Raw genomic sequence first — 15,660 nt, 5'->3', positions numbered from 1 at the left:
GCTTATCCCTTCGATACTCTGTTGTGGATAAATAGTACCCCCGGTAGAAGATTATTCATACCGGGTACAATAAGCTTATCCTTTTTGTGCTCCATTATGGATAAATATTACCCCTAGTAGAAGATTATCTATACATGGTACAATGAGCTTATCCTTTCTGTACTCCGTTATGGATAAATATTACCCCCAGTAGAAAATTATCTATACCTGGTACAATGAGCTTATCCTTTCAGTACTCCATTATGGATAAATATTACTCTTAGTAGAAGATTATCCATATCTGGTATAGTAACAGCTTACAGTAGCAGCTTACACAACAACTTCCTTTTTATATAGAAGAGATTTCAGTTCATTATGTACATCAGTTTGAGTTCGAATAATATATCAGTTTCTCTCTATACTTGTCTTTACTTTACAATCTTTATTTTATAACACATCGGGAGTAATATCAACTAATTTTTACCAGGGGATTTGCATCTATACCCGCTTTTTGGATCACGTTTTAACTTGTGCCCGCTTTACAAAAATAATTGCAAGCGTTCCCACTTTTTTGCGTAACTTCAGCAGACGAGGCTAAAGTAACAAAAATAATCACGCAAAACTTCATCATTCTAGTAGATGAGACTGAAGTAGAAAGTGTGTTGAACTAAGTGTGCTGAAGTTTTTGTTTGTAATTGTTGAACTTAAGCATAGTAGCTGAAGTTTTGTTCTCTGTTTGCTGAAGTTTTTGTTTGTAATTGCTGAAGTTTTTGTTTTTGTAACTGGCGAACTTCAGCTTAAGAGCTGAAGTTTTGTTTTGTAACTGGCGAACTTCAGCTAGTTTTTGTTTTGTAACTGGCGAACTTCAGCTCTAGAGCTAAAATTTTTGTTTGTAACTGGCGAAATTCAGCTTTGGAGAAGGAAAACAATTCAAAGTTGAATAGCATCATAAATAACTTCAAGTGTCTTTTTCTCCAAATCTTTTTCATCAATTCATATAAAACTTTGCCGTCGTAGAAGGTCGCATATTTCTTTCTTCTTCTCTGAGAATTTCATTTCCCTCGTCCTCCAATATTCAAGCTTTTCTTGTCTTTCTTTAAGTTGCAAACATAATAATTAAACACGCAGTGGGATGTTAGTTTATACTTGATTGAGAATATATGCAATCAAAGCTATATACTGTTCAAACATACTCAACACTATGGCAAACTACGCTCTTAAACCTACTTTACAATTGATGAACTAAAAGGTTTCTATCTCTACCACCCATGTCAATTATTGGAACATTTTCACAATCAACGACTTCAGAAAGGAGTGACCTATCAGATTGAGGGCGGATATAACTTTGAGAAGGAGAAAAAGGAGGATAAAAGGGGCTGAAGTTGTTTAAAAAGTGGGTACAAGTTAAAACTTTTTAAAAAATGGGTCTAGGTTAAATGATGGCGACCAAATAGTGCGCCCCATGCAATTTTTTTTTACCAAAACGAAGAGGAGGCATTTGCATCTATACCCGCTTTTTGTGTCACATTTTAACTTGTGCCCGCTTTACCAAAAAAATTACAAGCGTACCCGCTTTTTCGCATAACTTCAGCACACAAGGCTGAAGTAACAAAGACAATCACACAAAACTTTAGCATTCTAGTAGCCAGGCCTGAAGTTTAGCTCTAGAGCTGAAATTTTTGTTTTGTAACTGGAAACTTCAGCTCTAAAGCTAAAGTTTTTCACACTTGTAACTGAGAAACTTCAGCTCTAAGCTAGCTTCAAATTGATATTTCGTTAGATAGCTGCTATAACTTTGGTGATTCTCATTGAGATTTTTAGTCATAAAGTATTTGTTCATGCTTATGAGTAATTTATCTGGTAGTAGTAGCCTGATGCAGTTTGCTGGAAGCCATCCAACTCGATATTTCTCATTATCATATATCACCATTTTGTCCAGTAGAGAAATATTTGTAGATGAAAAAAAATCAGAAAGAGAAAGATTAAATGCACAAAGAACTTGGATACCAACTCTTATCAAAATCTAGTTCTCCTTTAGTATTTATGCAGATAAAGAACTGCATTTTCTCTTCACTTTGTTGATACTACTATTCTATTGTTATTTATAAATGTTAAAATACAATCTTGCTTTCTTCTTGTGAGGTACTGAAGGGGAAGAGAAAGAGAGCTGAAATTGTTTAAAAAGTGGTACAAGTTAAATTTTTTTAAAAAAATGGGTATATGTTAAATGGGGACGACCAAATAGGGCGCGCCGGGTAATTTTTACAAGGAAGAGTGTCTGAAATGCAAGCCCAATTGACGGTGGATTTTAAGCCCAATTGGATGTTGGAGCCCATTAGGTCCACAGTCAAATAGAGGAAGGCGACAGCTTCTCAGACAAGCTGAGAGATTCTCAAAAGAATTCATTCCAAAATTCCTCCAGTCTGCGTGCGTCACTCCGGCGACACCACTCTCACTCCACTCTAATAATTTCTGCTTGAACAGTGAAAAACAGAAACACCCAAAAAATAGAAGGTGAAAATGGCGAACCCTCCAAAGCCATGGAAAGCAGAGTATGCAAAGTCATCGCGTTCATCATGCAAGACCTGCAAAAATCCTATTGATAAAGAAGTTTTCAGGCTTGGCAAAATGGTCCAAGCCACTCAATTTGATGGCTTCATGCCTGTATGTTCTTGTTTCTTAAATATGTTCTTTTACCAGAAAAAAAAGGCTTGATACTTTTTAGTTGATTTCACTTGCATAATCTTGTAATATAAAAATTTCCTCTCCCCTTTTTATGTTTGCTTTCACTTTCCCATGCTTTTTTAAATTGGGCATTTATCTTTTCTTGTTTCTTTCTTTTTTCCTCTCAAAAGTAATTTTCTGGAAGTTCGTGCCAGTTTATTCCGTGTTTTTTTTTTCTTCTTGTGTGGGTTTTGCACATTACTTTATTCCATGCTTGATGTAGGCATACGACTTAATATCTGACCAGTTATCTGGGATAGGAAAAATGTAGACTTTATAGTGAAACATAGTCGTGTGTGTGCTATGTACCTGTAATTGAAGGCCTCATGTTTATTTTGAATTGGTGAGCTATTATTGGAAGGGAAAATGGTCAATTTTGCTCTGGAACTATCCGAAATTGAGCAACTTTTCCCCTCTGTTACACTTTTGAGTCTAATCTTACCCTGCCGTTAGGAAAAAATCTCAAATTTTCTCTTGACCCCTAATGGAGCTCCCTTGAAGAATCGTGGATTGTAATTTTAAACCATGTTCGAACATAGAGGGATAAATTTGGACCTTTTTCCTCAATTTTTTTTGACACGTGGAGTCTATCCATTTGTCGCTGGAGCGGTGTTATTGGTTAGGGCAAATGCGAGATGATTTGCTAAGGCAAGGGTATCAATGGATAGTACATGGGCAAATTTGTACCTTTTCCCTTATTACTAGAATTACAAATCCGGTGGATGGTTGTATGCCTAAAAGTCATGTTCATCCATCTTTGGTTGTTCCATAATATCTCAAAGTTTTGGTGGTGGCCTTGTTTTCTGATGATACAGGTACTTATTTTAGCTCTTATGCAGAATAGACACGTTTTGCCCTCTAGGTATCTTCTGTTGTCCTTGCAAGTTGATGAAACGGGTTGCTACTGTTGTAGGTTTTTTTGTGACTGTCTCTGGTGGTTCCGGTTCTCTTTGGTAATAAGGAAATTTCAAGTACATATCAACATGCATTATGTCTTGCAGATTCTTGAAATGTGAAGACTCTTAAAATTTTTATATGTTAGTTTGATTCCTCAAAACTGTAGCTTGCATACTAAAAAGAGACTCAAGTATAGGATAATGAAAACTAAAAAGAGACTCAAGTATAGGATAATGAAAGAACTCCTTCTAAAGTGTTTGTTGGAAGTTGGAACTGTACCTTCTTGTTGACACATGTAGCTCTTATTCTGATGGTAAATTTGGCAATAAAGCTTCCCTCATTATGCTATTTATTGGTTAGTTAAGTGTCTTAAGACCTACTGCTGTTATTATTATTATTATTATTTTTTTTCATTTTTGCTGTTGTTTACAAGCTATAAGTTATTATCATTGATCTGCCTTTGAACTCTCCAGTTTACGTCCATTTAATTGGTGCTTGTTTTTTTGAATCAGATGTGGCATCATGCTAGCTGCATCTTGAGGAAAGCAAAGCAGATAAAATCGTATGCCACTTTCTTTTCTTAAAATTTGCGGTTAAATTGTGGTCTGGCGATACTAGAAAGGACTTTATTTTTTCATTGCCTTTATTTTGATCTTAGCCTTGAAGATGTTGAAGGGGTTGATCAGTTGCGATGGGAGGATCAGCAGAAGATAAGGGAATATGCAGAGGGCGGTGGATCAGGATCCTCAAACATCCCTGCTCCTGCCGCAATGGAATGTGGTATTGAAGTCTCTCAAACGTCCCGTGCTTCCTGTCGGCACTGCAACCAAAAGATTGTTAAAGGGGAGGTTGGTTTTGTTACCAATATGCTTTAGTTAGCTATTACTATTTCTTTGTTTCTTTTTGTCAGATTCTAAGTCCACTGTAATTTATTTCCTGGGAGTAGATTAGTTAGTCTTGGTTGAACTGTCATAGTTCACGGCCTTTGTTCGGTTGGTGTAACTGTAAGCACTCGAACAGTATGTGTGTCTTGCGTACTTTACATTTTAGTTACCATAATACTATTTTCATGGTGATCTCTGTCTGTCTCTCTCTCTTTTAGAAGTTTTTTGGTAAACATGATTTAACCTTAAGTTCATAGGAAGCTTATTTTAAATGTCAATTACGAGAATTTTTTTGTTTGCGTCACTATTTATAATTTCTTCATGATCATCCAGTTACAGCCTCTTACCATTTCATTAGTTTTTAGAAAATTTGGTTATTCTCTTTAATGTATGGCTTTAAATTATTCATGAACAAATGATGTGCTTTTTAGATTTTCCTATCTTGTTGAAATTACCAAGCTCGAGTGTGAAATAGGAATTAATAATTGTAATTTGTATCCATTGTCTTATTTCTCAATTGCATTATCATATTAATGGACAGTCAACTAGAAGCTCAATCTAATTTTCTTAAATACTTGCTATCTGTTGTTAGGTCCGCTTATCATCCAAACCTGAAGGTCAACGTGCTAAGTCCCTGGCATGGCATCATGCAAAGTGTTTCTCTGAAATATCTTCGACTACCCAGGTTGAAAAGTTATCTGGATGGGATAGCCTCTCGGCCGCTGATCAGGCAGTTGTTCTATCCCTGTTTAAGAGTTATTCTTCGACGGGTAGTAAGAACTTTGCTCTTTTAATTGCACATTACTATTTTAGTTGGAAACTCTTTTCTTCCATCGTTAGCAACTAATATGTTTGACAATTGTCTTAGGTAACAAAACTGAGCCCAAGGAGGAACTAACACAGGAATCAACATCTAAGGCTGGTGCTAAAAGGAAAAAAGCCAGTAACAACAGTGAGAATTCAAAGATTGCTAAAGCCAAAGCTGATGTTTCTGCTAGCAAAAATGTGTTAGACAGGAATACTAACAATGTTAAGGATGGACTCTCCAAAGCATCCGAGTTGGAGAGCCAACTGGAGGCGCAGACTAAAGCCCTATGGGCACTCAAGGATGATCTCAAAAAGCATGTCAGTACAGGAGAGTTGCGAGAGATGCTTGAAGCTAATGATCAGGAATCTACAGGATCGGAGCTTGATTTGCGAGATCGCTGGTATGTTTCTTCTGATGGTTAATCTGATATATCTAAGCTATGGTTTTTGTCACTTATGCTGCACACAATATTCCTAACTGCGTCTTAGGACAGTTTGTACTAATACTGTTTGGGATCTTGGCCAGATGCGGGTTTTACTTCCTTCCTTACTTTCCCTTATACCCGTCATTCCATGTCGCCTTATGTTCCTTCTGGATTTCTTTGTTTGTTGATTGCAAAATAACTGTTCAATGTGGATTGGCTTTTAGTGCGGCACTCATACAGTTTCTGTGCTCTTATTTTTTGGCTTTATCCAGTGCTGATGGGATGCTTTTTGGAGCACTCCCCAAATGTCCCCTTTGTTCAGGACACCTTCGATATTCTGGAGGCATGTATAAATGCCACGGCTATTTGTCAGCATGGAGCAAGTGTTCTTACTCTGCCACTGACATAAAACGTGTTAAAGGAAAATGGAAAATTCCTGAAGAAACCAGCAATGAGTATCTTCTCAAGGTACATGGTTAACAAATTCTAAGATCTGATAGCAGACGAATGAGCAGCACTTTAAAAGATTCCTTTGTAGCCAAAACTTTTTTTAGGCTTGCAATCAAAGCTCTTTAGCTGGAGAAATTATGTAACTGTTATTTTCTGTCCAGTGGAATAAATCACAAAAGTTAAAAAGACCAGAAAGAATACTGCCCCCGGCTACACCTAGCAAGGCATCTGTGAGCCAAGCTGCTAATGGGCTATCTCAGTCTTCCAAGGGCGAAAACCTAGGGGATCTAAAAGTTGCTCTAGCAGGATCATCTGAGGAGTCCAGGGTAAGACTTTTCTTTATTTTCCAATTTCTCTTTTGTCTAGTGGATCATTCATGAATACCTATCGAAAAAAGTGGATCACTCATGAGTATTTGAAGTTACACTTCCGCTTTTTGATTCTTTTTGTTCAGCTTATTATTACACATTTTTGAATTTAATAGGAAAACTGGAAGAGCAAAATTGAGGAAGCTGGTGGACAGCTGCATGCCAAGATAAAGAAAGGTGCCTTATCGATTTTAGAATTTTAGGTTTAGACTTTGTCCTTGTTATGTTCTGAATGTTAGGGGTATTTGGACTTGCAGACACAAATTGCTTAGTTGTGATAGGGATGTTGGATGATCAAGATTCCGAGATAAAGAAGGCCAGGTAAACTCCTTGCAAGTTGCAACCAGTTAGCTTTCCCCTGGCAACTTCACTCCCATCTGTTTACTTTTGACAGGAGAATGAAAGTGCCAATAGTTAGGGAAGATTACTTGGTGGATAGTATCGAGAGAAAGAAAAAACTTCCTTTTGACTTGTATAAATTAGAAGCTTATGGAGAGACTCGGAGCATGGTAACTGTCAAAGTAAAAGGGAGAAGCGCGGTTCATGAGTCTTCTGGCTTGCAAGATTCAGGACACATTCTTGAGGATAAGACTAGCATTTATAATACAACTCTGAACATGTCGGACCTCTCAAGTGGTGTTAATAGGTGATGTATCCATATTTTTCCTGCTGAAATATGCAATAACAATCTAGTGGCTGTCTTTTTTTTGGGTAGTTTCTTCTTCTGCGTTTCACTTCTGGTCTTTTCTGCATCACTAATTGAGATGTTTCTGTGTAATTGTCATATGTAGATTCTGCTTGAGAATTGAATCATCATAAATTCTGTAAATCTGAAGTATATCGTGAGATACATAACGACATTAACATACCAAACCAATTACCAAATTCACTTATTTTAAAAGAGAAAAAATGTTGGAAGTTTGCTATTTTAAATCTCAACTGAATTAGAAGAATTATACAGAAACCATTAGACATAACCTTAGTATCCGGTGCCAGAATTATGTAGAATGTTTTATCCTTACTAAAAAGTTCAATGATAAGTAACATGAGGGAATAATCCATCTGCCTCCATATTTCATTTTATTAGAGTTGGGAAAAAGAATTCTCATGTGGCTGGGGAGTTGGGTATGAGAAAATGTAATTCAACGAGAGTATCTAGTTTCAGAAAAATAAGAACAATATTACTGGAATAATAAAGTGTGAAAGAAACAACTTTGAAAGGTTGGGGGAAAAACTTGTGCCATCATGGAATTCGTATTATCTAGCCCAACATGGGCACCTAAGAGATTCACACGCCAGATTAGCTAAGCAGTGAGTGATCCAACCGAGTTGAGTAATCTCTTTGTGGATCCTATGGTTTTAACAAACATTTGTACGCACAAACAAGTCTAATGGATCAGTGGCTCTGGGCTTTTTTTTTTTGAGGGGGGGTGGGGGTGGGGTTATAAATCCTCTGTGCTGAAAGCAGTATATACAACTTCAAAAACAGCAAAAATATGTCCTTGTTCATGAGTTCATCTTACAAGGATTCTATTACATCTAACAGGGAACCTGCGTTATCTAAGAATTGATCTTACACTGAAAGTGAAAAAAAGAAGGCAATCTTGATCTTCTGAATTGAGCTACATCTGTCTTCAAAACATCTTGAGTTTCTTTCCTTCGAAATAGTCCACCAAATACAAGCATGGACTGTTTTCCATCTGTTCTTCTGCCTAACAAGTCTTCCTAAGCTGTTCCAGCAAGCCAGAAGGTCACCAGTTGATCCTGGCATTGTTATTTAATCCCTTCATGTTTAAAAATAATTGCCAGAGTTGATCCGTTACTCCACAATGCAAAAAAGGTGTCTGTTTTCTCTTTTTCTTTATATAGAAATAGCATGTTGAACATAGTTGGATCCCCCTTCTTTTCAAATCGTTCTCGAGTCAAACAGACCTCTTGATTGTTAGCAACCCGGCAAAGCAAGGGAGCCACCTTGTAAGGAATTTTTTCTTTCAATATGTACTTCCAAGGCCAGATATTTACCTTTTATCCGGCATGAGGGAGTACCTCATAAGAGGATTTGACGGTGTAATTTTTTTTTTCTATGCCTCTGCCATAATAATCTACGCCGTGTTCACTTGTGCCTTTGAAATGCTTCAGAATTCGGAAAAATTTAGGTAACTAAAAAAAAGATTCTGAAAACTTTAGCAATTCTATTGATTTCCCAATCATTCAATAATCTTCTAAAAGTCAAGTTCTATCCTTGTTGGCCCCAAGTTTCACTTACTTTTGCATCTTGCTGACAATTGCTTCAAAGCTCACTGTCCTAGCCAATGATCACCCCTGAATTTTTTTTTCATCCCATTACACCTTGTGATTTGTATTTGTACTGCAAGAAGGCCAACGGGCTCCGATTGATTTCCATACACAAATACACTTAGGCCTCATTTGTTTTTTTTTTTAAGATTAAGACGTCTGAATCTGAATGCACATCTGAATATCAACATGTGTATTAAGATTAAGACATCTGAATCTGAATATACATCTGAATATATTAAGATGTGTATTAAGATCTGAATAGAAATAATTAAGACTGTTTGATTTTTAACATCTGAAGGTATAAAATTTATCTTTATTTGAAAATTAATAAACTTAAAATTCAAATGAAATAACTAATCTAATATTCTATCAATAAAATATATAATTTTTAAAATATGATAGTTGTTGTTGGTGGTGGCTAACGGGTGAATGACGACTAGAGGCGGTGGTTGGTGGTAGTTTTGGTTGATGAGGCGGTGGTGTAGCTAGTAGTGATTGGTAGTGGTGGCGATTATGATTAAGGATGGTGGTGGTGGGTGGTAATAGTTAATAATGGCAGGTGGTGGTAGTAGTTGTGACTGAGGAAGGTGGTGGATGGGTGGTGGTCGGTTATAATGATGGACAATGCCGGTTGTGGTTGTTGATGGTGATGGGGTGGTCAGTTGTGGTAGTTGAGGTGGATGAGTGTTGATTGTGGGTGAGAATGATGGTGGTCGGATTGGTGGGGATAGTGGATGGTGATGGTCGATAATGGTGACGGCTATGATTGAGGATGATGATGGTGGTGTGGTGGTAGTGGAGGTGGTGGTGGTGGTTGAGTATGGTGGTGGCGGCTGCATGGTGGTAGTTGATAATGATAGGCGGTGGTGGTAGTTAATAATGAATATGTGATAGCATCTTAATGAAATTAAGTCTCGGTTATAGCTCTTAATCATACGGACCTATTTAGACCCATTAAGTGGTTGTAAAGTAAATGATTAAGATTTGAATAATTAAGATTCAGACTTTAAAAACAAATGCACTTAATGTCTGAGATCTGAATGATTAAGATTCAGACCTCCATTAAGACCATCTCCAATCCAACGCTATTTTTGACGCCAAACGCTATTTTGGTGTAAGATTTGGTGTTTTCGTGCTCCAACCCGACACCATTTCTTACACTATTTTGGTGTGTGAATAGTGTTACTATTCATCAACACCATTACTATTCATCAATATTTTATTATTATCTTTTATTATATAACACTTTTAATTTAACATGTTATAATAAAATTACTCGTACTTTTTATGTAATATCTTTATAATATTAATTTTATATTTTAATTTTGATGTATAATTTTTATTAATTAATTTTCGTATTTTTTTATATATAAATTATAAGTTAATTTTATTATGTTATAATTATATAAAAATATATAACCATTAGAAAAGAAAAGAAAAGTGCAAATCTGAAATATAATATGTTGTTAATAAATAACACAATGTTTTGCAAATCTGAAAGAATTTCTTTTATGAAATAAAAAATAAATTTAAATAAAAGAAAATAATATAATATAGAAGAGAGAAAAGAATATAAAAGGAATATTTTTTTGGTGTAAAAACTAGTGTAATGGGTTGGAGTTAATTTGCACCATTTTGGTATTTATGCCATTTTGGTGTAAAAAAATGGTGCAAGGGTTGGAGATGCCAAGTGCAAACAAATGAGGCCTTACTGTCAATCAATTCCATATTTTTCACAAATAACTCTCCTCCATCGTGCTTGTTCCTTGAACCTCCATAACCATTTCATAAGCAGGCTATTTCTTTTTCTTCATAGACTGGCTGGTCTGAATTTAACTAAGCCGAAGTTTATAAAAAAGTGGATACATCTCCGCATGAGAATTAGTAATTTTTTTAAACATCATCCGATTTTGGAAATATCTTGTTTTTCCATGACAGTGAGATAGTCTCTCCCCTTCCAGTCGTAAAGTAGCATTTGTATAGAAGTGAAAGAATGATTTCTATCTGTAGCTTTGCCAATGTGAGATCTTGGTTCTGTTTGATCATATGGTATTTTAGCTGTTTTGTTACTGTTGTATGCAGTTACTATATCCTTCAAATTATTGAAGAGGACAAAGGGTCAGAATGTTATGTTTTTCGCAAGTGGGGTCGCGTTGGAAATGAGAAAATTGGAGGAAATAAGTTAGAAGAGATGTCTAAATCAGATGCAATACAGGAGTTTAAACGTTTGTTTCTTGAGAAGACTGGGAACTCATGGGAAGCATGGGAACAAAAGACAAATTTTCAGAAGCAACCCGGCAGATTTTATCCTCTGGATATTGTTAGCTACCTCCTTTCACCTCAAGTCTTTAAACATTTTGCTCATTTTGGGTTGTACCCTTGGGATGCCTTTCTAATAACATCTTATCTTTTGTATTGTTATGCTATAGAAACGTGAAATACCTTCCACCAAGTGCTTAGAATTTCAGAAATGATTTACATTGTAGGATTATGGGGTTGACAAAAATCCCACTACAAAGAGAAATCTCAATGACACAGACAGCAAACTTGCCCCTCCATTGATAGCATTGATGAAGATGCTCTTTAATGTTGAGACATACAGGTTAAATGAAATCTCACTGTTGAATTCGTTGTTTGTTTAAGAATGCAGCTGAACCCACAAATGTTGCAGGGCTGCTATGATGGAATTTGAGATAAATATGTCAGAGATGCCACTAGGAAAGCTGAGTAAAAGGAATATCCAAAAAGGTACATCTATTCAGCTATCTATTTCTGTGGGGCATCTCCTCTATCTATTTTATGTTAAGTGTTTTAAACTCGTTCACTGACTAGTTCCTGATTATGTTTCTGGTACTTAGGTTTTGAGGCATTGACAGAGATACAAAATTTGTTAAGCGGTACTAATCATGATCCAGCTGTTAAGGAGACCCTTCTTGTTGATGCAAGCAACCGCTTTTTCACAGTCATACCATCTATTCATCCTCATGTTATTAAAGATGAAGACGATTTTAAGTTAAAGGTGAAACCCCTTAACTTGATATCAATGCTGTTTAATTTGGTAACTACTCTGCCAGCTGTGTTGTGCCATCTAGGGATTTTGAGGGATCACCACTGCAGCAACCAAATTAAAAAACATTATCGATTGCCATGTCTCCTAGCAGTCTAAGAATAGGTGTCCCCTGGTTTTGTTCACTCAGAAACATCTATTGTTGCATTTCCTGATGCCTCTTTTCTGCAGATTTTTCAATGAGTTAAACAGGCTCTATGTGATGTTAGCCATCCAAAACAAGCTTTCTTTTAGGGTGTGTTTGGTATAACGGAAAATGTTTTCCAAAAAAATGTTTTCTTGGAAAACAAGTAGTAATCTTATTCATTTTCCGGTGTTTGGTGCGCAAATTAAGTTAAATGACTTCTCAAGAGTATTCATAAATAATTTAGATATAATAAATATGAAGCCATAAACTTTCAAACCAACAACCTTCCTAACCCACAAATTTTATAAACTTTCAAACCGTTAAACTTTCAAAACCGCAGAATTTTGAAACCCATAAACTTTATAATTTCTAAACCCATAAACTTCCAAACACATAGACCTCCGAACTCATAATTTTGGAACTTGTAAAATTTTGAGCCTTTAAATCTATAAATAATAAAATTAAAACTGAAAAATATATTTAAAATCCTGATGAAACTTCTTGTCTATTTCCTTCAAATTAGAAACATACCTGTAATCAAAAGCTGCAATAGGTCGGCTCAGTGCTGAAAGGGAAGGTATTGCATGTAATTTAAGATCCTGATGAAGGCTTTGGTCTAGGGGTGAGAGCGCAATGCGTGATGTATGGGTTGAATGCACATTACGAGTTCAAACCTTGTTGCAGACAAAAGCTTGATATTTAAGTGGAGAAGAGTAGAGGGGCGGGCCCATTATCCAACAAATCCTGAACCGTGCGCCCTATTGCAGCTTTTGTCGGTTATCAAGAGTAGTTTAAGATTTAGGTGGCTTGTATAAAGTTTGAGCCATATTTTTCGACTGAGTTCATTTGTAGAATAGTTTGTCTCTGTATTTTCATACAGTTAAAGATCATGCATTATGTGGTAAGTGCACGAACATCAGTGAGGTCATAAAGAGGACATGCTCTGACTGAAGTATCTGCTCTTCCATTCCCTTTATTTTGGTTTCTTTTGGCAAATATGCTGTTACATATTTTACTTACTATCTCTTCTAGCCAACCTCATTCGGGTTCCGGGATTCCGGCTAACTTATGCTGCTATGTGTTTTTTGATAGATAAAAATGCTGGAAGCTCTTCAGGACATTGAAATAGCTTCAAGACTTGTTGGCTTTGACATTGATAATGATGATTCCCTGGACGACAAGTATAAGAAGCTACAATGTGATATATCTCCAATTCCTCATCACAGTGAAGATTATCGAGTGATTGAGAAGTATCTCCAAAGTACTCATGCTCCTACACATAAGGTGGGTTAGTTCTTTTTGTTGGTGACTCCCCCTTCCTCTAAAACGTCTTTTTCCCGAGGAGCTGGCTATTTTTCAGATGAATCTTTTTGTGCGCCACTTTTGAAAACCGAAAATAGTTCTATAAGCACAATGGGCTAGCTGTGGTGAGAGCACCAACAACATAGCTGCAACCCCCCCCCCCCCCCCCCACAAACTTTCTATCTCTTTAAAACCTTTAGCTATCTACCTTCTTATTGAAGCAATTTGAAAGACACAATGTTTTATGTTTCAATTTTCTAGAAAAACGGTATGTGCTAATGTTGGAATTTTCTCAGGATTGGGTTCTGGAAGTGGAAGAAGTGTTTTCTCTTGAACGTGAAGGGGAATTTGACAAGTTTGCACCCCACAGAGAGAAACTGAAGAACAGAATGCTTCTATGGCACGGTAAGTTGAAGCACATATCAAGTTGGCCTGTGGAGGATTTATCATTTGAATGGCTAAGAATTTACATTGTTTTTGAAATTTTAGGTTATGAGATTATTATCAAACTGCAAAAGTGAACTTAATACTGCATCGAAATCCTTGCCTTTCAGGTTCTCGTTTGACAAACTTTGTGGGTATACTAAGCCAAGGACTAAGAATTGCTCCTCCAGAAGCCCCAGCTACAGGATATATGGTATCAGCTGCCCCTTACGTTTTCCTTTTGCAGTTTTGGATTGACATCTGTTTCGTAGTTACTTTTTTGTCTGTAAGTATCTTGGCATGTACTAATCTTTACACCTATCTGATGTGCATTGTCTTTTCCTACCCTGTAGTTTGGAAAGGGAATTTACTTTGCTGATATGGTCAGTAAAAGTGCGCAATATTGCTTCACTGATCGCAAGAACCCTGTTGGGTTTATGCTTCTCAGTGAAGTTGCTTTGGGTGAAGTTTATGAGCTAAAGAAAGCTAAGGTGAGTAGCTACTGTAGGATTGCCGTGCTATACTGCTGTTATTATTTCGTTCATTCAATGCGTTGTCCTATTTGTCTTCGGCTTCCTGTTTGAGTTTGTTACTTCTGATAGTTATTGCTGCTTTCTTTGGCTTTCATGTAGTATATGGACAAACCTCCTAAAGGGAAGCACTCTACTAAGGGTCTTGGCAAGACAGTACCTGAGAGCTCAGAGTTTGTGAAGTGGAGGGATGAAGTCGTGGTGCCGTGTGGAAAACCAGTACCATCAAACATTAAGAACTCTGAGCTTTTGTATAATGAATACATAGTCTACGACACTTGCCAAGTAAGTTTTCTTTTTATTTGGTGATAAACGTTTGAGAGTATTCAAACACCTATTCTTGTTTAATGCAGAGCTAACTCTATCTGTGAATTTGACGAACTATAAGGACTATGTATTTACATTTTGCTTCTTTCAGATAAATCAGTAGGTTTATGTTTTTCATAAACACCAGAATTTTTTGGCACTGTCATGAAGCAAATTGTTATTAGTTAACCCATTAAAGTAGTTTATTAGTTGATTCAACGAGTAATAGATAAATTATTTTGCGTTTTGAAGGTCAGGGTCACCTATTAATTGTGTGAAAAAATCATTTAGAAGCTTTATGTTTTTAACAATTATACATATTCTAATATCATGTTCAAACTTATTGCATGACATTCTTCAGTCGTGGGGGTAGGGATGTGAAGTACATAAATGAACATACTGATGGACTGACTGCTTTTTAATTTGTATATTCTGCAGGTAAAGTTGCAATTCTTGGTCAAAGTGAGGTTTAATTATAAGCGGTGAAGTTATGATTCAGACTTGTAAATATATGTCTGTTATGTATTGATGGTTCCACTCCATATTAGTGGAAACTGCATCTTCTTACTCATCATGTGCAGGCTTGATACTGAGGTTATCTTTTGTTGTGTGTGGGAGGGCTAGATTTAGTTGGATCTCATTTTGGGGTTTTAGGGGGAGATCGCGTCCTGCACATGTAAATGCCTTTTTTGTAACAGATGAATTGTGTTTTCAACTATGATGCTTAGCTTTATGGCAATAGTTGATATTAGGAGTATTAATCTGAGAGCTGTCACTGCTGGATGTGGTTGAAGCTATTGTTGCTCTGTAAATTTCCTTGTAACTGGCTAGTAACAGATGAATTATGTTTTCAAAAAATGACTCTTATTCCATTTGGACAGAACTAATCCACTAGTTAAAATGCTGAATAATGTGAAGTTACAAATAAGACTTGTCCATAATAACATAGTAATGTAGGGAGGATGTTTGCTGCATGCATAAATGTTGAGGTGGGAATAAGGACAAAGCAAGAGTAGTGCAGCTGATGCAGGAACATAACATGGGGGTTTACCCTTTTTCTGCAAACTGCCATT

General features: G+C 36.4%; 1 protein-coding gene across 2 annotated transcripts; it reads left to right on the top strand.

The window, feature by feature from the left end:
* Positions 1–2,322: 2,322 nt before the first annotated feature.
* Positions 2,323–15,399, top strand: LOC107765431 (poly [ADP-ribose] polymerase 1). Of its 2 annotated transcripts, none has more exons than XM_016584075.2 (20): positions 2,323–2,643; positions 4,113–4,162; positions 4,259–4,448; positions 5,077–5,254; positions 5,353–5,692; positions 5,989–6,184; positions 6,328–6,492; positions 6,651–6,711; positions 6,792–6,855; positions 6,929–7,180; positions 10,915–11,152; positions 11,319–11,434; positions 11,504–11,580; positions 11,691–11,851; positions 13,119–13,310; positions 13,625–13,733; positions 13,883–13,965; positions 14,105–14,242; positions 14,384–14,566; positions 15,026–15,399. In XM_016584075.2, exons 1-20 carry the CDS (start codon positions 2,500–2,502, stop codon positions 15,071–15,073), a joined length of 2,985 nt encoding a protein of 994 aa, XP_016439561.1. In that variant the 5' UTR covers positions 2,323–2,499; the 3' UTR covers positions 15,074–15,399. The 2 variants fall into 2 exon arrangements, with proteins under 2 accessions (XP_016439561.1, XP_016439559.1); XM_016584073.2 differs by having other exon boundaries at positions 2,354–2,643; positions 5,077–5,257.
* Positions 15,400–15,660: the final 261 nt, after the last annotated feature.

This window comes from Nicotiana tabacum, chromosome 22 (assembly GCF_000715075.1).
Source record: "Nicotiana tabacum cultivar K326 chromosome 22, ASM71507v2, whole genome shotgun sequence".
Lineage (NCBI taxonomy): Eukaryota > Viridiplantae > Streptophyta > Magnoliopsida > Solanales > Solanaceae > Nicotiana > Nicotiana tabacum.
This window is presented reverse-complemented; position numbering and strand designations above follow the sequence as displayed.

What these genes read in the sequence shown, in the direction of transcription:
- LOC107765431 (XM_016584073.2), top strand. Translation starts at nt 2,500, where the DNA reads ATGGCGAACCCTCCAAAGCCATGGAAAGCAGAGTATGCAAAGTCATCG. An exon ending in GATCATCTGAGGAGTCCAGG is followed by an intron (nt 6,493 to 6,650) that starts GTAAGACTTTTC and finishes TGAATTTAATAG; the next exon opens with GAAAACTGGAAGAGCAAAAT. An exon ending in GCATGCCAAGATAAAGAAAG is followed by an intron (nt 6,712 to 6,791) that starts GTGCCTTATCGA and finishes TTGGACTTGCAG; the next exon opens with ACACAAATTGCTTAGTTGTG.